At 54.1% G+C, this 22,910-nt stretch overlaps 2 protein-coding genes across 9 annotated transcripts in view; both read left to right on the top strand.

Annotated features, from left to right (window-relative positions):
- The first annotated feature begins 5,184 nt into the window (after positions 1–5,184).
- Positions 5,185–16,129, top strand: PRRG3 (proline rich and Gla domain 3). 8 transcript variants are annotated; one of them, XM_041742077.1, is made up of 5 exons: positions 6,186–6,241; positions 8,040–8,201; positions 9,137–9,175; positions 10,108–10,268; positions 10,593–16,129. In XM_041742077.1, exons 3-5 carry the CDS (start codon positions 9,169–9,171, stop codon positions 11,118–11,120), a joined length of 696 nt encoding a protein of 231 aa, XP_041598011.1. In that variant the 5' UTR covers positions 6,186–6,241; positions 8,040–8,201; positions 9,137–9,168; the 3' UTR covers positions 11,121–16,129. The 8 variants fall into 8 exon arrangements, with proteins under 8 accessions (XP_041598017.1, XP_041598012.1, XP_041598016.1 ...); XM_041742079.1 differs by lacking the exon at positions 6,186–6,241 and adding an exon at positions 6,457–6,515; XM_041742083.1 differs by lacking the exons at positions 6,186–6,241; positions 8,040–8,201 and adding an exon at positions 5,185–5,203.
- Positions 5,613–22,910, top strand: part of CNGA2 (cyclic nucleotide gated channel subunit alpha 2) — a 50,751-nt gene continuing 33,453 nt past the window's right edge. Inside the window, exon 1 of the mRNA XM_041742075.1 lies at positions 5,613–5,712. The gene's annotated coding sequence lies outside the window, so the exon portion shown is untranslated. The remainder of the gene's footprint in view (positions 5,713–22,910) is intronic.

Here is a 22,910-nt window from a genome sequence, read left to right on the forward strand (position 1 = left end):
AGGAAGGCAGAAGCTGCTCAGACATAGTCAGAGCCAGAGCAGGAGCTGGGAGGGAAGTAAGAGAGGAGGAATCCAGGAACAGATGGAGTCGGGGTCCGGGTAGGGATGAAGTGGGGAGAGATTCTGTGTTAGGAGAGACGGGCAGGGCTGGGAGAGCTTTACGGAGGAAGGAAGCCTCTGGGCAACATGAAGCTTAGGGAGCAGATGAAGTTTGATGATACAGCTCAGTTGAGGGCTGAGGAACACATGAGGATCAGGAACGTCGCTGGGGGCTGATCCGGAGGCCAAGCCCAAGGAGGCGGGGAGGGGAGGGTTGGCATAGGGAGACTGCAAGGGCATGGATGAAGCTACACATTGTCACCATGAGCTGGCCTAGGCTGAGCAGCCCACAGACTGGGAGGCTCCAGGCATGGGTCAGAATAAGGATGACCTGGTCCCCCCAGCCCCCTTCGCAGCTTTGGTTTCCTCCATTGTACCTCTACCAACTGCCTTCCTAGGTATCCTCTGTGTTTTCTAGCTTATTGTCTCTCTTCACCAACCAGAAGGGAAGCAGGGTAGACATTGGTCTGTTTGATTCACCTTTATGTCATGAGCACCAGGCATAGCGCCCGACATATAGTAGGTGCTCAATTAAATGTTCAGGAGCAAGGCTCAGGGGAGATATGGGGGATGGGGACAGAGGGTGTGGCACTTGCTAGGGTGCCAGCTCAGTGGTGGGGTGGCCTGCCACCGGGACCCTTCAACCAACAATCCTACCATTTTTTCCCACCGCCCTACACCAAATTCTGACTCTATCCTTACTTATCTCCTTACCCATTACTCCATGACCAGTCATCATCACTGCTTCCTAGAACCACGCAAAGCTCCTGTGTCCCTCCGCCATTTCTTTGTACTCATGTAGGGAGACTCAACCGTGATATAATCCAACCTTCCACCGACTTGGGGTCTGCACCCCTGAGATTGAATGTGCCTGGTGAAAACCTTGGAGGCATGTAAGTATTTTCACTTTAAATTGACGGCTGCTCAACCTCAAGTGGGCCCTCAATACAGCCTAGCGGTCCTGCTGCATTTCCACAGAGAGTCCAGCCTTTGCATCTCCCAGAAACTCTTAAGCCTTTTCCCCTGAAAGCACTTCTCTCCCACCCTCATTCCCAGCTAGTGGCCTGGCTTCTTGTTTCGCTGAGAAAAGACAAAGCACCGGAAGACAAGTGCTCCAAGCTCCGCCGTGACCTCTCCTATCTCCCTGCACCTGTGCATCTGTCTCCTGCATCGTCCACTTTTTCCTTCCTAACTGGCTTATTGGCGCACAAACATGTTGTTCCTGTGCTGTAATTTCTCCCACATTAAAACAATACTTTTATCTTGTTCCCTCGTGTTCCTACTAACCAGCACTTTCCAATTTCTCTTTTCTGACTCTTGACGGGAAGCACTCTGATCCACCTGTAGGCCCCCGCGTCTCCGTGGAAACTGCTCAGGAAGGCTACCAGTGAGCCCTCCATTGCTAAACACAGTGGTCACTTCTTTGTCCTCTTAGTCATCCAGTTGGTAGGATTTGAAGAAGCGGCCAATCCCTCCTTCTTGATCCACTTTCCTTGCACCCCGCTGCTCATTCTGTCCTGGACTTGTGTCTTTCTGCTGTAGCTCGATACGAATCTGTCATCAGAACCTACCCAGAATCTGCCTACCTCTCACTGCCTTTGCCACATCACCTGGTGTGAACCACCAGTGTCTCTCACCTGGATTATTTCAAGAACCCCAAAATAGTATCCCTGCTTCCAGTCTTTTCTCTGTTTAATATGTTCTCGGGGGCAGCCCAATTGATCGCTTGGATGAGAATAGATGTCAGATCACAGTACCCCTCAATGTCTCTCCACATCACTTTCATAGCCAAAGTCCTCGCAATTGGGCTGCAAGGCCTCGCATGATCTCTCACCACCCTCTGTTGTGGCCTCTCTGGCCTCATCCCCACCGTCCTCCTCTCTCAGTCCCTCCACTGCAACACACCAGCCTGCTGGGTGCTCCCAGGGTGTGTCAGGCGTGCACCTGATTCCAGGGCTCTGGCATGTGTGGATCCCACAGCATGGAACAGTATGGCCCCTCAGATCCTTTGGATCTTGGCTCAAATGCCATCTCCTCAGTGAAGTCTTCCCTGACTACTGTATCTAAAGACTCCACACTCAAAGTCGCTTCTCTGTTTCATTCTTCTCCACAGCAGTAGTCATCACCCAACATCCTGTATCTTTGACTTCTTTGTCTTTTTCGTCTGAACTTCATGAGGGTAGGAGCTTTTGTTTGTTTTATTGGCTTCTGTAATCCCAGGTCCTAGAATACTACCCGGCACACAATAGCACTGAGTAAATACTTGGTGTCTTAGTTTGCTCAGCCTGCCCTGACAAAGTACCACAGCCCGGCTTAAGCAACAGAAATCTATTTTCTCAGGATTCTGGAGGCCTGAAGTGTGGGATCAAAGTGTCATCAGAATTGGTTTATTCAGAGATCTCTCTCCTTCTACCTGTGTCGTCACATGCTTTTTCCTGTGTGCTTGTGCCCCGATCTCCTCTTCTCATATGAGCAGCAGACAGATTGGAGTGGGTCCCACCTTAATAACCTCATTTTAACTTAATGACCACTGTAAAGACCCTGTCTCCAAATATAGTCACATTCTGAAGTAAGGGGATTAGGACTTCAACATGTAGATTGTGTGGGGAGGCACAGTTCAGCCCATGATACTTGATTAATTGGTTAATCCATGTGCAAAGATGAGTTGAGGCTCTTATGGGGTAAGGATCAGTGTTTAAGCTCAGGGACAGGATGAGTCTTGGTGAGGCTATAAAGGGAAGGGAGGCAGTAGAGTTCATAGAAGGATTCAATTCTGGGATGGATGACAGTCGGATAGGGATTGAGGTGCCAAGAGTGAATGAGGCCAGAAGAGGGTACTTGTCTCAGCCAAAGGATGAGACACAAGGATGGTGTTAGGGAGAGGCCATGTGACAGAAGATAATGGAATCAGTGCAGTTGAGAGGTGAGGAAAGGAGAGACTGGCCAAGGCTTGCAGAGGGGAAGAGGGGAGGAATCAGAGGAGCAGTGGGGTGGTTGAGAAGCTGGAGTAGGTTTGAGGATGTTGAGAATGTCACCAGTGGGTGAGATTGCCCGCATACTTTCTGGGGCCTGGGGCAAAATGCAAATACAGGTCTCTTGTTCAAAAAGTATTAAGAACTGAGAATTTCAAGACGGAGACAGCAGAGTCTTAAACCAAGTGTAGGGTACACAGCCATAAAGCTGGTCCTGCCCAATAGGATATGGATCAGGAATGGAGATAGGTTAGAAGTTAGGACAAGGTTGGGTAAAAACAGTCTTTTCTCTTCAATGTGCTGGAAATTTTTATTGAAACATGGTCTGCCTTTTGCCATCTTTTATTATTATTAGCAACTGTACTGTACCCTTTTTGGAGGTAGTTCCTCCCACAATCCTTAGTGCCCTACCTATGTGATTTTGATGTGTGCTGAGGTGTGGTTGTTGTCACCAGCACCGCTTGGTAGCAAGTAGAAGGGTGCATGTTGGGTGGGATGGAAATGGAGGAGAGTGAAGACTTGCAGGGAGACTGGAGCATCTCTCTAGGATTTCGATACTGAGGGTCTGGACTGCACTGTTAGTCTGTGGGAGGAGCAATTTGCTTGGAAAATAAAGTCCCTTGAGTGCACCAATCTGCTGGGTGCCCAGCCCCGGCGTAAGCCAAGAGGCCAAACCTTTCCCACCCTGGTGCACAGCAGGGGCTGTTCAGGCCATATCTCAAAGCAACTCCTGGTCCCTGGGAGTGCTTGGGGCCCTCCTGAGGGGACTTAGGAAGTCTTCTTTGGAGAAAGCCAAAGTCTGGAGGAAGCCCAGACTCAGGATCCCCATGGGGAGGAAGCAGGGCCCAGAGCTTCTGGTGGTGTTGGGGACACCTTGGTGGTAAGTTGAAGATGGACCGTGGCTCCAGCTCCTCACTTCAACTGGGCCTCTCCTACCTCGGCTCTGCAAGCATCCGGCGGGCGCTGTGGATGAGGCCCTGTGTGGGATGTGAGGGACATATGAAGAGGTCCCTGGCCCCCGAGATAGAGGAGGCGGGTGCACGGCTCAAGTGAGCGACCAAAGGGACAGAATGCAGCTGGATGGGGGCACACTCGATGTGACTTTGATGTGACCCTGCCGTTTGCTCTCTTCACTGGCTTTGAGGGAGCTATTATCGTCATCATTTTCCTTTGACAGATGAGGAAACTGAGATGCAGAGAGGTTAAGTCACTTGCTCAGGATCGCAGGTGATGCGTGGTTTTGTCAGGAGTTGGAGCTCCTGCGCTGCTGCTGCCGAGGGGCCGCTGCTCACCATTCCCACCCTGGGCATCTGCAGAGAGTGCTAAGAACCCAGCCGTCAGCGTGGGCAGGGGCGGAGACTCCCGAGACCTGAGGACAGATGTCATCTGAGCTATGCGGGAAGAATGAATGTGAGTGAGCCGAGGCTGCTGGTGGGAGGAAAGGCATTCTGGGCAGGGAGGGAGCTAGTAGCTTAGGTGGGGGTGCTGGGAGGCGTGTGAAAGCCACCGACCCTGGCCTCACACGCAGAGAGTTGTGTGAAGTCGCCTGTGGACATGGTTAAGATCAGGAAGGGAAGCTGGGGGTGGGACTAGGAGACCCAGGAAGTAAGTTTCAGGAGAGGTCCAAAGCGCTTCTCCCAGCAGCCCGGCCCACACCCTCTCCCCCAGAACGGAGGGGGCCTCTAAAGCCTACACAGCCCTTTTGGGTCTCAAAGGACCCCCGTTCTTATCCCCGGGGTGATCTTGATTCCCTTCTGTGCAAGCCTTCTCCGCAGGCGGGGGGATGTGGGCCTCTTGCCTTCATGAAGGAGGGCAGAGGGCTGTCCTGGGCAAAGGGGGCTCTGAGTACAGGTGCAAAGCGCCCTTGGGAGCCGGGTTGGGAGAGGAGAGAAGGGCAGGGACAGGGTCAGGCAGGGGGGCTGCTCAGCCTTCCCCCTATTTTCCGATCGTGGAGGCAGGACGTTGGAATCTCTCTGCCTGGGATGGGGGTGGGGATAGTTCCGGGTGTACCTTCTCTGGATCATCCTGCCGGAAACCCCAAAATAGGGAAAGGGGTGGGAAAGGCGCCCACTTCAGTTGCCAGGAGGGCTCCAGAGGTGCAGAGAACAAACGGAACCCTGAAAACTCAGCAGGTGCCCTGGACCTCCCCGGGGAAGCTTGGGCAGACCCAGATCCCGAGCTCCCCCCGCAAAGGGTCCCCCCTTAGCAGTCCGCCGCGTCGCGTGCTTCTCCTGGGACCAGTGTCCTCTACCAGCGCCTGGTCCTGTCATGCCGAACCTCCCCCAGCGCGGCCTCCTGTGCCCCCTCCCCGCCCCCCCCCCCCCGCGCTCCCCTTCCTCTCCCCTTTCTGCGCCTTCAGACTTTCCCAAGCCCATTTCCTCCTTTATTTCGTTGCAGCCCCGCGAGGGAGGCAGGCTTCTCCCCATTTACCAGATTTGACCGGTGGGGAGCCTGCCGTCCCGGGGCGGGGAGGGGGGGGCGGTAAGTGAAGGAGCCAAGGTCACCCAGTCATTGGCGGAACGCAGCCTCCACCCAGCCCTTCCGCGGGCCCGCTGGAGCCCTGCGAGGTGGGCCCGGGGTGCTGGCCCGAGCCCCTTCTTTCCTCGGCCGGCTCTCGGGGGCGGGCTGGCCACAATGACAGGTGAGCCTGGGTCGGGGACAGGTGGGGGAGGGTGCGCTGCGCGGGGCCCGGGCGCGTGGGCCTTGGGCGCGGCCGCCCCAGCTCGCCTTGGCGCCCGGGCTTCCGAGGGCCGGGGCCCGGGGGCACCACGGGGCCCGCGCCTTCGGCTGGGGGGTCCCCGGCGCGCCCCGCGCCCGCCGCCCAGGCCCCGCCCCCCGGCAGCACGGGCGGGGGCAGGGGCGGCGCCGGCGGAGCGGGGCGCGGGCGCGCGGTGCTGGGTGCGCGCCGCCGCCCCTCCGGCCCAGCTCGCCGGCCGCCCGCCCTCCCCCTCGGCCCGCTCTCCTCGCCCCCTGCCCTCTGGCGTCCTCGGCCCGGCGGCCCGGCGCGCGGTGCGGCGCGACGATCGCGGCCTGGCGAGCGGGGCCCGGGGGTCGTGGCGCTCGAGGGTGGCGCGCGAGGCGCGGGGCGCGAGGCCAGACTTGGCGCAGCGGGGCGTGGGGGGCGGGCAGCGGCGGAGTCCCCAGAGGACAGCAGGGCAGGGGGGTCCGAGGTAACGGGCAGGGCCCGGGCGCCCGGCTGCGAGGGGCGGGAGCTCCAGGCGCACCTCGGCCCCGGCCTCGGCCGGGCGGGCTTCGGGGGGGCCCCGGGGCGGCGGGCGGGCGGCGGGCGGGGAGGGCGGGCGGGCGGAGACGGCTGGGCCGGGCCGGGGGCTTGGCCGACGGGGAGCAGGTGGGCGGGGACAGGGCCCTGCTGGCAGAGGCGCCGCAGCGAGGTGGCGGGCTGCGTGCGCAAGCAGGGCGGCCGCCTCCTGGGCCCAGAGAACGGTGAGGCCGTTGGGGTTGGGCGCCCCGGCCCCGAGGGCATGGTTCGGAGTACAGGGCCCCTGAGCTGGGCGCGGGGCACTGCTGGGCGGGGGTCCGGAGGCCCGGCCGGGCCAAGGCGTTGGGGGTCCCGAGCAGCCCCAGGAGAAGAGTGTGCCCGGGGCCAGAGGCTGGCGCTCCTGGGCAGGGCGCAGCTGGCGGGCGACGGTGGGCAAGGACGGGCACGTTAAGGGCTGGCATGAGTGGAAGGGGACCAGGAGGGCCCAGAGTTGGAGTTGGAGCATAATTTGGGAGTTTCATGTCACTGGGTGGGTTGATGAGTCATGAGCTTTGGCGATCACAGAAGCCTTTCCTGGCGACAGCTAGTTCTGAGTGAGGGGAATGAAAAGGGCTACAATTGGGAGAAGTGGTTTGCAGGCCACATCTTGGGACACCTGGTGCTCTGATGGCCTCCCGTCTCCATGCGAGGGATTTGGGGAGCGACGTTTCAGCCTGCTGTGATTTGGCTGCCTCAGCCCAGGCTGGGGTTAAGGAAGGTCTTTGTGGCGGCCAGTCCCTGCCTTCCTTCCTCTCCAGGCCCTCAGGATTCAGCTGTGTTCCTGGGGGGAGTGGGTTAAAAATTCCTTGGGCCTACAATCAGCCTTACAGTATCCACCAGGGGTAGGAGGGACATCATGTATATGCGTGACTGCAGCAGCATTCTCTGTCTGGAGCCCTCACGCTTCCTCACTGTTGCCATAGCAACGCCCTATTGATGGTGTATTTATAGGGGAAGAAGCAGGCGCTAAATTTTGGGGAAGGAGGGGGAGGCGGCCTCTTAGCAGCAGCAGCAGCAGCAGCAGCAGCAGTAATGGTGGCTGCAGAATGGTTAATGGAGTGGGCCATTCCCTGTGAGCTGGGTTTGTTTTTTTGGGGGGAGGACTTCCTGCCTTTTTTGAACCTTAAAAATAAACTAATAACTTCGGCAAGTGTCAGGAGAGCACCCATTCGTGGCTATGATAGGTGTGGGTGTGCATGCACCCAAGTCAGGTGTGTTTGGGACAAGAGGTGGCTGTGTGTAAGCTGTTATGTAATTTTAACACGTAAAAATGAACAGAACCGACCCGGCAGTTCTCTTCGATAAGCAACGCAATGTGTGGCTTTGCATCTTCACTCGCTAGGGCAGCCTTTACTCAATCTTTGCAAACCGTGACACAACAGCTCCATTTTTAATTCAGTCAAACCCTTGCTGTTAGGCGTGCCACACCCACACCCTCACCACGTGACTGGCATTGGCCCTCAGGGAACCCCAGAGACCAGTCAGAGGCAGAATCTTGAGATAAAGAGTCCGTCTTCACTCCTTCCACACCGAGGGCCAACTCTTCTTACCATGGTAGACCAATCTGGGGGACGGAGTCACTCCCCGAGTTTTGGGTGGGATCGTCCTGGGGTTCAAGAGACAAAGTCCCCCTTGACGTGGGGTTTCTTGTGGACAGGGGATAGATTTGCTGTTTTTCCTTTAGCTTTGATTTTATTTACCACTTATAGCCTACGTGTTTGCCGATCGGATTGGAAGGTATATTTGAAATACACACAAGGCCCTGCACCTGTGAATAGAAAAGCGTGTGCCGCGCTGCCAAGGAGGAGCATAGGTGCTTCACCAGCTGGGCTTCACGGTCAGCGTTAACACTGAGCTTCCTGGCAGCCCAGGTGAAAAGGGTAGCGCGACGGGTTGCACGTTCCCGTGTCTTGCGTCCAGGTAGTCATAAACCCCCAGCTTCTGCTTGGGGAGGGAGCAGTGGGGTGATGGCTCCCAGGTGCGGACAGCTCGGGCAGTGCTCTGGAATCCGTGCGCGTGCGCATGCGCGGGAGCACTGGCCCTGGTTTATATAGTGGCTGGAGAATTCCTGAGCAGGAGCGGGGCTTTGGGACATTGCAGGCAACCCTTGCGTTGAGTTAAGCCTCTCAGTTCCGATCACGCCGGTCACTATCTTCATGCCCCACTGCAGTGGTCTTTGATGCCATGAGAGGAGAGGGAGCTAGTTGCAGGAGACCCTCGGTACCCTGTCCAGTGCAGACAGACACAGTGGGTCACCCGGGGTTGGGCCATGACTTCTGAGATGCTTGTCGCCCTGTTCAGCGCTGCCAGCACCTGCTTCTTCAACACGGGCCACCTGTTTTCAAGGAACATACTTGTCATTAGAGGTTTCTGGGACTCGCCATTGTGAGCAAAATGAGTCCCTAAGAGTGGGTCCTGTCTCTGTCACTGTTGGCGTGCTTGACCTCACCTAATTCTCCATCCCTTGGAGGTCCTTTCTGACTCAAAAGTGCAAAGACTTGTTGAGGGAAGTGAGGAAGGAGGAAACTTGGCCTGTAGGAGGGATTCCCCCCTCTTTCTTTTAAAGGTCATCTACACTCTCAGACTCTGGTCATGGGGGGAAGAGTCAGAAGGAACGTTAGCTTTGGGTCTGCTGGGCCTCAGGGAGCTTGGGGGAGGACAGGAGGCTGTGAGTGGCACAGGGGTGACATGAGCTTTGACCTTTGACCAGGCCAGCGGGGGTGGGAGTCACATCCCAGGGCCGAGGGGGTGCCCTGTAGGCTTTGAGGAGTGACCTCACTGTAACTCTGCTTTTCTCCTCGGCCAGGCAAGTGAAACGCTGGAGCTGAGGGAGCAGCCATGGCAGGTGAGTTTGCCAGGGCCCGGGCCAAGGGGTGAGTGGCCGTGCCCAGGGACTCACAGGAAAGGTGCATGCTCACCTCTCAAGTCCTGTCCAGCCTGCCCGTCCCCAGGGTGTCCCTGATGCCCCTGTCTCATTGGTGGGTCGCAGCTTTCCCCTCTCAGCTCTGGATCCGTCCTCGAGTGTGTGCCCACTTGTAGATGTGCGCCTGCCCAGGCCTGTATGAGAGAAACTAATACGACAGGCCTACTTTTTGGTAATGGGTGCCTGCTTTTTGGGAAAGCCCTGCCTGCCTGGGCAGTGCAAGGGGCTGGTGGACAGGATACTAGCTCAGGTTTACAGAGCATGTAGCTGAGACCATGCGGGGCAGCTTGACTAGGCCTGGGTCCCTCCCTTGGGAATAAGTAGATATGGCCAGCACTCAGTGACACTTTTGGAGGACGCATCTGTGCCCAGTCTCCTGGGGCTTCCTTTCTCCTCATAGATCCCTGTGACCCTCTTCCCCGGGGCGCTCTCAGATTTGTATGTGCCCAGTACCCTGATCTAGCCCAGACTGGACTGGTAGTAGGTTGTCTGGGTCTGGGCAATTGGTGACGTCGCAGATGGCCATTCGGGCAGAGGGATGAGGCGCCGCCCTGGTAGAGTCCTATGGGGTGATTTGCGGTTGGTCCCATTTTCCTCTGTACTACCCGGGGCCCCACACTCCTGCGTCTGCTCGGGTCCGTGGTGTTCTAAGCAGGTGCATCGTGGCATCGTAGAAGGTCAGCCAGCCCTTCGATCCCGGGTGCAGAGGCGCAGCCGTATCCGGGGTGGCGCGGCGCCTGCCGGCTTTGTCCTGCTTCCCTTCCTCCCTGTGCTTCCCTGTCCGGGCTGAGTCGGGGCTGAAGGAGCCCCAGGGCCCTTGCCCATGCCAGGCCTCAGTACGGCTCTCTCCTCAGTGTTCCTGGAGGCCAAGAATGCCCATTCGGTCCTGAAACGGTTCCCCCGCGCCAATGAGTTCCTGGAGGAGCTGCGCCAGGGCACCATCGAGCGAGAGTGCATGGAGGAGGTCTGCAGCTACGAGGAGGTCAAGGAGGTGTTCGAGGACAAAGAGAAAACGGCATGTGCTGCCCCAGGGCGGCTTTGTGGGAGCAGGGGAGCCTGGGACCCGTCACAAGGCGTGCAGGCAAGGCCGCCCAGTCTGTGGCAGGGGCACCAGGGCCATCGAAGGACGTGGCCTTAGCGCCCCAGCCGCCCGATTCTGGGGGCCTCGTCACTTGGGAGCACCCTCCTTTGTCCTGGCAGCTGTCGGTGGTAGGCCAGCTGGGGGGCGGGGGGCGGCCACAGGCCCCGCCGAACGTGCCAGGCCTGCCGGAGGTCTCGGGGCCCCAGCTGGGCCGTGAGGTCGTGCGTGCAGGTGCAAGCGGCCCCCTTTCTTTTGTAGATGGAGTTCTGGAAGGGGTACCCGAACGCCGTCTACTCGGTCCGAGATCCGGCCCAAAGCTCAGATGCCATGTACGTGGTGGTGCCCCTTCTGGGGGTGGCGCTCCTGATCGTCATCGCCCTGTTCATCATCTGGAGGTGCCAGCTGCAGAAAGCCACCCGTCACCACCCGTCGTACGCGCAGAACCGGTACCTCGCCAGTCGCGCCGGGCACAGCCTGCCCCGGGTCATGGTGTACCGGGGCACTGTGCATAGCCAGGGGGAGTCCTCTGGGCATCGTGAGGCGGGGGGCAACCCGCAGGTGGTGCTGGGGCCCAGTCGCGGGGGCAGAGCCACGGTCCGCCTCGAGAGCACCCTCTACCTCCCTGAGCTCTCTCTCTCCAGGCTGTCCAGTGCCACTCCTCCCCCGTCCTACGAGGAGGTGACCGCGCCTCAGGAGAGCAGCAGTGAGGAGGCGAGTGTCTCTTACAGCGACCCACCCCCAAAGTATGAGGAGATAGTGGCCACCAACCCCGGCTCGGACAAGTAGTAGGACTTCTGTCCTGTCCGGAGTGAAAGCCTCTTTTCAGGGGTCTCCTATTTTCTTTTTAACTTTTTAAAGACTGTGCCACCACAAAACAGCCTTAGCCTCCTGTTGCCAAATAATTTCCTAACCGTGGATTTGTAGGAAGTCAGCTGTCAGAGACAGGTGGGAGGGGGGTAGGGAACACACATGCGTCAAAGCCCCTGGGGGGAGCCACAGGCCAGAGAGCCCAGCTCTCCCAGAAGCCCCCATGCTCCCGCCATCCTGTCCTCCCATCAGGAACTGGCTTCTCTTATGCCAAAGGTATTAGCCCATTGAGTGGATTGCGGCCCGAATGTGCGTAGGCTCAGGCCCCGGGGCCGTGCGGCGGGCTGGAGACCTGTGTGTGTCTGGGAGCCTAGGCCACAGGTTGAGGGAGAGAAGCTAGGCGATCAGCAGTCCCTTTTCCTCCCCGTCTTCTGCTTTCCGTCCTCGCTTAACATTTTGAGGACGGGGACAAGGACTGAACAACAACCACAATAAAGAGTAATAATGAGTAAATAAGCGACCAACACAATAAAGCAAAACAATACAACCTGGGCCATTCATAGGGGACCGAGGGACATCAGATCTGTGATACTCCCCTGCCCCGACACCCACCTCCACACACGCTCCTGACCAGATTAAAAGGAATATCTGGAGCCAGCTGGAAGGAGGATGGGGTGTGTGAAGGTTGAGGGGCACGGGGCTGGCTGGCAGATTGAGTGAGAGGCCTGTGCGAACTTTGCCATCCTGGAAGCTAGCTCTGGTTCTAGTGTGCTTGGCCTTCTGAAGACCTTGGCTTTCTAGATGTGTACCGGCTGTGCTAAAGCCACTACCCACTGGCCTGAGCCCAATCGTAGCTCTGGGAACACTAATGCTGGTGACCCTGCCTGGGGAGCCCCTGGCCTCTGAGTGCTCAGGGCTACAGCCTGGGCCAGAGCGCTGGAGTTCTGTCCTACTGAGGCTGATAGTACCCTGGGATGACAAAACCCATGAACTTGGCCTCCTCAGCTTTGAACTTTGAGGATACTTCCCTTTTCGTGAGCAGGTGCATTGAGTTGAACTTGAACTTCAGTTGGCTGATTTCTCCTTAATAATGGTGCTCACCTGGGGAAAAGATCCCAAAGTGTCCCTTTCTAGAACTTCCTTGGCAGGGGAGGTGGGGAAGCCCGTGACCTGGGGTTGAAGACCCCTTCGGGGTTTCCTGTGTTACGGCCAGGTGCTGGTCCATTTTTAGTGACCCCTCTCTGCGGCCCAGGAGCTGTCCACCTCTGCATTTCAGGGAGGTTTTGGACAGCAGCGGGGCAGGAGTGACCTGCCCTTGAACTGACCGTGACCACGTAAAAGACTCTCGACACCGCTTCCCCCTAGCCCTGCATGTCCGTCCTCCTGGCCTCGGAGCCAAATCACTTTTTCTCTGTGGTGCTTAAAATAATGTAGCAAATCTTTGTGGGGTCCATTAGAGTGCACAGCCAGGGTCTATTGGCAACCACAGCAGTTCAAAACCCACTGACAAGACAAGCTTCTCTCCGTCCAAACAGCTCTCCAAGGCAGGCATTGGGCCTCGTCCTTTGACCGCAGCCCTGCCTCGAGGCCGCGGGTGACTTCTGGAGGCCCCTCCCATCCTGAACACTTGCCCTGGGACACACTTCAAGTTTAGGAGACTTGTATTCTTATCCCACTGAGGCCACCGACTTTGACAGCTTGACCCGGTGGCTGGGTTTTTCCATCCTCCCCCCACCTCCCGGCCCCAAGGGAGGCTGACTGAGCTAATAATGCCTGTGCAGTTCCTGAAGCATCAGGGAGCTAGTGCAGTTTGCCCTTAGGAAGATGCTTCTGGAAATGTGTAGCTTACAGGAGACCCGTCTCCTGGGGGCCTTCACATGACTCTGATGTTGAGTCTCGACTTGGAGAGTCAGTGTCCTGCCGGGTGATGCTTTCTGTTCTCTCGTCTGTCCTTCCATGAGAGCTCCCTGATGCCACAGGTGCCAACCAGGTGCATCCCACCTTCCCTTCCTTCCTCTTCTCCCTCTGGACCTCTAACATGACACTCCTGCCCTTCTTCACAAAGGGATTTTTGGCCTAGAAGGGCCCTGCTCTTTCCATGACGGAGGCTGCGGTCTCTCCTATTTGGCCTGTGGTGGAGGACCCGGGGGCAGCCCGAGGCCTGTGAGCCACCTGGGAGCCCGGGAGAAGACCCTGACCCCCCCGCCCCCCCGCCCCGTGTGTCTCTTCCCCACTGAGAAGAGAGCCGGGCGCAGGCCCCGCTGACCAGAGCCAAAGGGAGCATGCCAAGGAAGGCCTGCTGCATTTGGCATCCGCGGAGCCCTGCCCTGCCAAGCCGGGTGGAGCCGGGAGGGAGCGGGAGGCAGGAGCCTGGCCTGCGGGAGGGCAGCACATGCTGCGTCCTTGGGCGCCAGGCCGGCGAGTGCGGGCCTGCAGGGAGAGCTCGAGAGCAGCTCCTGGGGCCCTGAGTGCTCCCGCTAAGGTGCTCCGCGGGATTCTAACAGGTGGGCTTGCCACCGTGGTCTCTGGGACGGTTTTTTGCAGTCTATTGTAGAAAACAAAGTCTATAGTACACAAGGGTCATAACTCCTCACGGTGCACACTCGGCTTTTACGAATGCTCTGTATATACCTTTTCAAACTGTGTCTTTGTATGGACGTTGGTTTGATACAACGCTAAATCTGTAGTAGCTACATTTTTGTTGTATTGGGACCTGTGTGCGTGTGTGCGCGCGCTCGCGTGCGCCTGTGCATGCGTGCCTGTACACGTGTGCACGTTGCCTTTTCTCATATGCTTATCTGAAACAATAGCCGGTGTGTGGCTATATTTGTACCAGGAGGGTTCCGGTCTGAAGGGAGGAATGTCACCTCCTGGGGCTGGACAGCCTTTTGACGGGACCCTGAGGGAGGAAAGCTGAGATTGGCTGTCCAAGCCCCGCAGAGTCACCACCTTCTGCCCCCACTTCACAAAAATTTTTAGGAGAAGACTAAGCAGCTCCACCCTGTGGGCCTCTGCCCTGTGGGGACCCCCCCCCACGCCCTTCTGGCACCGTGTCCCCCACCTCTGCCCGTGTTCTGCGGGTCTCAACAGCTGAAGGAGATCTGAGCACTCCTGGGCCTTTTTCTTTTTCCTTTTCCTTTTGCGGTGGAACCAATGTGTGACTCTTGCCTTTGGAAATGGTGGGGCTAGTTGTTCAGATATTTTTCATGAAGACAAAAAAAAAACAAAGAGAAAAGGCTTTAAAACACTTTTTAAGACTTTTTAAAACGAGAATCGCAAACCTGTCCCTCCACGCTGCTCCCCATCGCCTGGGGTTCTTCAAAATGAAAGCACAAGAGAAAGAGTGAAGCGCACAGGTGCCCAGCAACACCAAGCAGGCTGACCTGGAGGCCCGGAGCCTCCTCTTCCGCTTGTGAATCCCACTGCCATTAGTACGAATTCCTTAGGGTGCTTGGAAAAACAGGAATCTGCCCGGTGGGTTGGATGTTGCCTTTCTGGTGGCCTGAATATGAGGAATTCAGGACAGGAAAGTGTCTTTTTTTGTTAAGGAGTTTGAACCAGATGGTTCCTCTCTGGCTGCGGGTTGATCTTTTGACAACCGAATGGCATCCCTTGAGAAGAAGGAAAAAACAACACTGCCTCTAGATTGTTCTTTTGTCTGGGGAAAGGGGTGGGGAGGGGGGCTCTTTTTCACCTACGCCCTGTGTTTCTTGGAGTGTGCCTGTGTGCTGTGTCTTGCACGTGCCCTCACGTTCAAGGCTGAGCTGGAGAGCCGGGCAGCAAAGCTTTCCAGCTTGACGAGTAACGAAGCTCCATTTCAGGATTGTGCCGATTCAGAGACAAGCACATCCTCCCCACCGAACTCTGCTCCTACTAATCAGTATAATTAGCTAATTTCAAAGTACTGTAATCAGACTGCCTGCAACCATGGTAAAAGCCTATTAATTTGAAGCCCACTAATTCAGAACTTATAGACAAATCACAACTTATCTTATTAAATTATCTTAATTCACGGTATCTGCGATTCTTGCTCCGTAGAAAGGTTTGACATAGTCTTCGCGATGTTAGTCGATGTTCAGGGTCCTATGTGTAAGAGGGATCTAGTTAAAATGAGCACTTTTTTTTTTTCAAATAAAAGGCTCAAGATATCAGGGATCCCTTCACCGTGCCTTCAGCTTTGGGGTTCAGCAATTCTCGTGTGTGAGGCTCTTTGTGCGTAGGATGGTCTCTTGGTCTCTCTCCATCGCGGGAAGGGTGGGTGCTGTAGCTTTTCGTTCTCGTAGCCTGCAATTTAAAGTAACGTAGCTGTGTATCTTGCTAAATATTCTGTGAAGCTGATGTTTTGCTATCAGACTGGCCACTCCCATCATTCGCCCCCAAATATTGAACGTAGGGAGCTTTTCCTTTCACAGGCTGTGGGCGGCGAGTCTCTCTCTAGCAAGAATTTCTCTGACAAGGATATCCAAACAGCACACCCCCTCGGGCTCATTGCCTCAACAGTTGTTCTACTGTACTGAGACATCTGACCGTTGCACAGTGCCTGCCCCTCCCCCGCCCCCAGCCTGAGCATTAACACAGATATTCAAGATTGAAACAAATCCCACAGCTGCTTTTGCCTCCCTATCTGTCTCCCCTTCCGGATGCCACTTTCCCAGGCCTGAACACACCTGCTATTTCACTCTGTGATTGTGAATTTGTGACAGTGGAAACCCTGATATGTGCAACTGAGCTTCTAGACATGATTACTGTGAAATGGATTCATTTTGGTACCACTTTAAACTGTGCTTGTATTCATGTGTTGACCCATGTCAGCTGGGAAATCTGTACATTCAGTAGTATGTCAGGATTTCACTGGAGCCTGGGAGCAACCAACCCTCTTGCTTCTGATTCTTTCTCTCTCTATCTTTTTATAATTGTTGAGTTTAGCTGTTCGACTTTGTCTCTTTCTGTACAAGAAGATAATTAATAATAATAAAGAGCACATGGCATTCACTTGTGTCCTGTCCTCATCACTCTCGGATCCCTGCTGACTCCAGAACTTTCACTGGGGCATGGATGGTTGTGGGCCAAACGTGTGGGGTTTTTCCCCCCAAAGTCAGGCTGTAGATAAGGAAACAGCCCAAACCAGTTTAGAAGCAGGAAGCAGAGATGTCCTGGGTCCTAAAAGATTGTCCTTATGTGTAAGATGATCTCCTGACCCATCCTCCTGGGACGGGTTAGTAAAGTCTGTCACAAATCAAGTTAGCAACTTCCCTGTCACCTGATCCCTGGCTACTAACAGGGTTGTCTCTCTTGCTAAAAGGATACCTTGCTTGGTTTCAGGGCTGGGGGAGGGGTGGGAGGGAGAAAGTTTTCTGTGTCCCATGAAGGTAGGACTTAATACTCAGGCTTTGCCCTGGCTCTGCTTGCCCAATTCAGAGAATGGCAAGACTCAGAGACTGTTCAGAGGGCAAGGATGCCCTCGCTTCCCCTTGATGGAAGCATAGTCTCAGCCCCCAGTACTCCCAGCTGTTGGTGTGGGGTGAGATATGGCCATGGGACATTGCTGGTGCAAGTTGGACCAATCCCCAGTAACGAAAATAATCCACCCTCAAATAGGAAAAGCCATGGCAGTGAAGAGAAAATGACCATGAAATGTAGGGCCTCCTTCGAGGATTGAATGTGGAGGCCAAATGCCAGAATGACAGAGAGGGGCCTTGGGTTCCATTCCTATCCCGGACTGGCTTGTCGAGTGATGCCAACCTTCTGGGGATGTGGAGAAGTCAAATGAATACTTTTCAAGCGGACTCCAGGGCACAGATGGGGTCACATTCTGAACATAGCCAGCACTTTAGGCTCTTTTTGTCAGGAACAAGCATTCTAGGCAGTGACGTAGAGTCCCAGGCTAGCCCATGTGAGGAAGCTAACACATGAGGGAGTTCCCGGGCTTCCAAAGTCCCTGTTCAGGCCCCATCCAAGGGACTGGGCCTCCCTTTCTTGTTTGCCTGCTGTACCACAGCACTACACGTTCTGGGCCAAGGCACTGGGATTGCTTATGGATGGTGAGGGCAAGTCAAGGCAGGGACTTAAAGGAGTGATGGTAGGGAAGGGGCCAGAGATTGCTTCCTGGGTGTGACTTGGGACCCCTTTTGTCATCCTTTCCCCAAGCCTCCATCCCATACTACCGCCAAACCCTTCGAGCAGCTGGTCCGAGACTGCACCTAGCAAAGGGATGGAGGGATCGTCGGAAGGATCCGTGAGTTGTGCTTGGAAATGATCATAGCCAGCATTTATTGAGCACTTGGAGTATGCCAGGCCTTATGGACACGATAACTGAGACAGTCCTCCCGAGAGACCTGTGAGAGCTGAGGGAAGGAAGGCCAGGGAGGTATGCCATTTGGCCAAGGTCTCACGAGCAGGAAGTGCTGCCCTCATCACGGGAACTCACATTTGCCCTGATTGCCCCACCCCGGCCACTCAGATGACACTGTTGGTCTTTTTGGGAGATCACTTTGCTTTTGGTTTCCTGTGGCCTGTCCAACCTGCCAGAGTCCCCACACCTCCTCCTGCCCAACTGGTAATTCCATAAGGGCAGGGACCGTGTAAAACATTTTTCTCCTCACTTCTTCCTCAGAACTCAGCACAGTGGCTCACAGTCAGTGTTCAATGAAATAAGACGTGTCGATTGATTCTTTTGTCCAATTAAGACCCAGGGGTCACATGTCCGTTAGCTCGGGTGGCCATAACAAAGTACCACAGCCTGGATGGCTTAAATGATGGAAATGTATTCTCTTAGGATCCTAGAGGTTGGGGCTCTGAGAGCCAGACGTTGGCAGGATCGGTTTCTTCTGAGGCCTTTCCCTTTGGCTTGTAGACCACTCTTTTCTGCCTGTGACCTCACATGGTCTCCCCTATGTGTGTGTCGGTGTCCTAATCTCCTCTTGATCTCATTTAACCTCAGTTACCTCTTTAAAGATCCTATCTCCCAATACCGTCATATGCTGAGGTTTTGGAGGTCAGGACTTCAACATAAGAATTTGGGGGTGAGAGTTGGGCAGGAAACACAATTCAGGCTATAACATTCTATTTGTAGCAGGGAGAGTCTTTGCTGCTCCTTATCCCAACCCTGGGCACGTCACACATGTGCTGGAAAAGCTTGGGGGTGGACATCAGGACTTCTCTGAGAGGCCAGTAAAGACAGGGGCACCTTGTCAGCCTCAAACCAGGCCTCCTAGAGCAGTTTCTTCCTTGCCACAAACGGACAGGTCTGGGACAATTGCCAAAGGTCCCGACAGGCCAGGTGGGATTGGGAGAGAAGTGGGCTTCAGAATAGTTTTCCCAGGGTCCCTCTGGGGAGAGTGATGTGAGAACCCAAAGCCTGAAGAATAGACAAAATGTTTGTGACCACTCACATTTTGTTTATAGGAAAAATATGTTGTTTTTAGGAATCACAAGACTAGCAGCTCCAATAACAGTGACGTTCAGCAATTTCTCCGAGGAACTTACACTGCGTGATGGATTCAGTGTCACCAGGCTTTATGTGCTACAAAATAGAGGCCGGCTATCGTTTCATATCAGATTGGATACACTAAATCGCAGCAGTGCACTGAGTAGACCAGTCACTCCCAGAACTCCTGAATCCTGGGGCTGATAAGGGCGTAGGGGGGTAGGTGCTGACAGAGCATGGTGTTCTACAAGCTTCAGGCCAGGCCATGGAGGTCTGGAAGGGAGTATAGCAACATCCTAGGTCCTATCTTTCTGGAACTCTGGGACTAGTTTTGTGGGGAAAGCATTAGATAAGCCACAGCAATGACGTGTGTTGCAGTTTCTGCCAGGGAAAGTCTGGGGGGCTGGGGCTGCGGGCTGCCAGAGAAAGCCTTCCTAAGGAAGCCATGCCCAACCTAAGGATTGAAGGATGAGTAGGAATCAGTCAGGCAAAGGGCATGGAAGACAATTATCAGACAGAGGAATGCCACGTGAAGGGGTCTGGAGTCCAACAAGGCTGTCAAGTTTTTAAGGAAACAGAAGACGCCAGGGTAGCATAAGGGGAAATTTTTGAGGGAGATGAGCCTGGAGAGGCTGAGGGAAGGCTCCCATGCAGGGCCCCGAGGCTACACTCAGGGCTATAGTCTTTACTCTGCAGTGAGAATGGGAAGGCACTGAGGAGTGCTTTGAGGAGCAAGAGGACATGGCCAGGCCTGTTATATTTATTTATTTATTTATTTATTTATTTATTTATTTAAATTTATTTTTTATTGGTGTTCAATTTGCCAACATATAGCATAACACCCAGTGATCCTCCCATCAAGTGCCCCTCTCAGTGCCCGTCACCCAGTCACCCCCACCCCCCGCCCTCCTCCCCTTCCACCACCCCTAGTTCGTTTCCCAGAGTTAGGAGTCTTTCATGTTCTGTCTCCCTTTCTGATATTTCCCACTCATTTTTTCTCCTTTCCTGCTTTATTCCCTTTCACTATTTTTTATAGTCCCCAAATGAATGAGACCATATAATGTTTGTCCTTCTCCAATTGACTTATTTCACTCAGCATAAAGATGAATGGATAAAGAAGCTGTGGTCTATGTATACAATGGAATATTCCTCAGCCATTAGAAACGACAAATACCCACCATTTGCTTCGACGTGGATGGAACTGGAGGGTATTGTGCTGAGTGTTATATTTAAAACAGTCTGCCTGCTTTGTGGGTAATGGGCTGAAGGGGTCACAACAAGATCCAAGAGATAAGGTACGAGGCTATGCCGTCATCCAAGCAAGAGGTGGTGATGGCACTGGCTAGGGTAGTGACAGAGGAGACAGAGAGAAGTAGACTACTGAGAAGCTTTTTGCTCAAACACTGAATAATATATTGAGGATATTGTATCAGGGTTCTCCAGAGACACAGAACCAGTAGGAGTCGTATATGCCACTTGGGTTTTATGAAAGACCTGCATTAGCACCTGTTTTCGCTAACTGAAAGAAGCCAGCAGAAGATTTTTGCTTTTATAAAAATAGGCCAAAAGCAACAGTAGCATCCATCGCCCAACATTTGTCTTGGAGTGACCTGGTCCATGGGCTGTGTGCACCCGGAGCAGCAGGAGCCACACCACCAGGCTCTTTCCTCACCAGCTGCACTTGGTGCCTCAGTATCCAGCTGCCACAGCTTTGAACTGTGTCTGTGAGCATCTGTGCTTTATCTGTTTTAAAAAGTTTTTACTGAAATTCCATGGTTAACATACAGTGTCATATTAGTTTCAGGTGGACAATGCAGTGAGTCAACACTTCTATATGTCACCCCATGCTCATCACAACATGTGAGCTCCTTTTGCTCTATTTGAGCCCTTAATGGATTGGGTGATGTTCATTCACACTGGGGAGGGCCATCTGCTCACTGAGTCCATTGATTCAAATGTTGATATCATACAGAAATGTCCTCACAGACACACCCAGAAACAAGGCTTAATCTGGGCACCCCATGGTCCAGTCAAGGTGACACGTAAAATTTACTATCACAGGTGGGATGGGACTATGCATAGTGACTGATTGGTTGGGATGGGTAGGGAGGAGTCCCAGATGACTCTGAGGCTTAGAGGCTCAGATTGAGGCATAGGACCATTCAATGGGAAGGGTCATAGCAGAAGAAGAGTAGGTCGGGGGAGCATGCGAAGTGTGTGGTGTGGAGTGTGTCTGAGGGGACTAAGGCGGGAGGACTAGGGTCAAGTTACCATAAAGATGATAAACACACCCAAAGCTATTTGTACAATTACACTGAATGAAATTCTTTGCTAATGAGGAAAGAATCCAACATAAGCAATTGAAAAAAAAATGCTGCATAGTTAAGTCTTTCTCACATCCCATCACCCTGACATTTTTGTATTTGTCACTCTTCCATGTTTATAGACCCTTGTGATTATATTGGACACATCGGTAATCCAAGACAAACTTCCTATTTTTACCAGCAGATTAGCAAACTGGATCCCATCTTCAACCTTTGCCATGAAAACTGATATATTCCCAGTATCTGGAGATTAAGACATTGACATCTTTCGGGGGGGGGGGGTATTATTCTGCTTACCGGAATTCTATTCACTTTATCATCTAAAAAAGATTATACAAAAAGGATGATAAATGAAGTCTTGGGTGTGAACCCATGAGCCAGAAAAGAGGCCAGAGGCAGGGGGAAAAACCATGGGGGTGCAGAGTCCTGGAAACCAAGAGGAGAGAATGTTTCCAGAAGGAGAAAGGACAATGATGTGAAATGCTTCCAAGAAGTCAAGTAAGATGAAGAGTGGAGTGGGCTCATTGGATGGAGCCGGGAGGTCAGTGGTGGCTTTGGCCTGGTGCAGTTTCAATTGAGTTGCGGATGAGAAAGGCAGACTAGAATGAGGAGATGAATGTCTGGGAGGTAAAGGAGCAGAGACAGTGTGCATGCACAGTGGGGGTGACACTTTCAAGGAGTTGAGAAAGGACAGTAGCATAAGTAAGTAGGACAAGATACTAAGGGAAGACAGTTTTTTTTTTCCCCTTTTTAAAATTTTCAGGTCATCTCATTTATTTATTTATTTTTAAAGAAATATTAATTTACCTATTCATGAGAGAACAGAGAGAGGCAGAGACACAGGCAGAGGGAGAAGCAGGCTCTGTGCAGGGAGCCCGACGTGGGACTCTAGCCCCGGACTCCAGGATCACGCCCTCAGCTGAAGGCTCAACCACTGAGCCACCCAGGGATCCCAGGTCATCTTAACTCAACAACTATCTAATGAGCTCCTACCATGAGTCAGGTCTTGTGCCAAGTGCATGGGAGACAGAGTGGTGAGTGAGGCTGACAAGGTCTCTGCCCTAATGGAACCAAAATCCCCATGCTGGGAAAGAAGTGATGATATTTCCTTGTTGAAGAGAATTATCTTCAAGGGGGAGAAATTGAAGGCCTTGGAGAGCGCAGAGCTGGGTTACTGATAGAGCCGGAGATGAGCCCAAGTACAGGGGGCCACCAACCTTGCTAGCAGCACTGCAGCTCATCTATTGTAACGAGCAAGGAGGAGGCTTTGTGGCCTCTGAGAGAATCCCAGCAGCTGGGCTTCAAGCACTAACTCTAGTAGGAGCTCAGTGTTTCACATGCCATGCCTCCTGACCCGCCTTTTCCCAACAGAACCACCAGGGCACGTTGCTACTAAGTGAGGAGCTAGGCCTCCAACCCTAAGGGCTTGTGGGGAGGGGACAGCTGGACTTCAGAGACTGGGCTCTGATCCACCGCTGTCTTGGGAGAGTGAAGGGCAGGGCAAGGGGGGACGGGGCTGGAGGAGGCTTGCTGGGGCTCTCCTGAGCCAGTCCCCCCCTGGGTCCTTCTCCTCTTCTCCGAGGACCCCAGGTCACCTGTCTGAAGCCACTGGTTTGCGTCTAAGCCCTGCCACCGAATTGCTAAGTGAACTGGGCCCAGGTTGTGCATCTAAAATGGGGGATAGGGGATCCCTGGGTGGCTCAGTGGTTTGGCTCCTGCCTTCGGCCCAGGGCGCGGATCCTGGTGACCCGGGATCGAGTCCCACGTCGGGCTCCCGGCATGGAGCCTGCTTCTCCCTCCCCACCCCCACCCGTCTATCATAAATAAATAAATAAATAAATAAATAAATAAATAAATAAATAAATCTTTAAAAAATAAAATAAAATGGGGGATAAACAGGAAAAGTATCTACTTGTCTACAACTTCTCAGGCCTGTCTTTCTCACCTTGGGTTTTTCCTCTCTTCCACCTTGTTCTCTGGCTTATAAGAGCTGCCGTTGCTTGTGCTTTTGAGCTGGTT

This window comes from Vulpes lagopus, chromosome X (assembly GCF_018345385.1).
Source record: "Vulpes lagopus strain Blue_001 chromosome X, ASM1834538v1, whole genome shotgun sequence".
Classification (NCBI taxonomy): Eukaryota; Metazoa; Chordata; class Mammalia; order Carnivora; family Canidae; genus Vulpes; species Vulpes lagopus.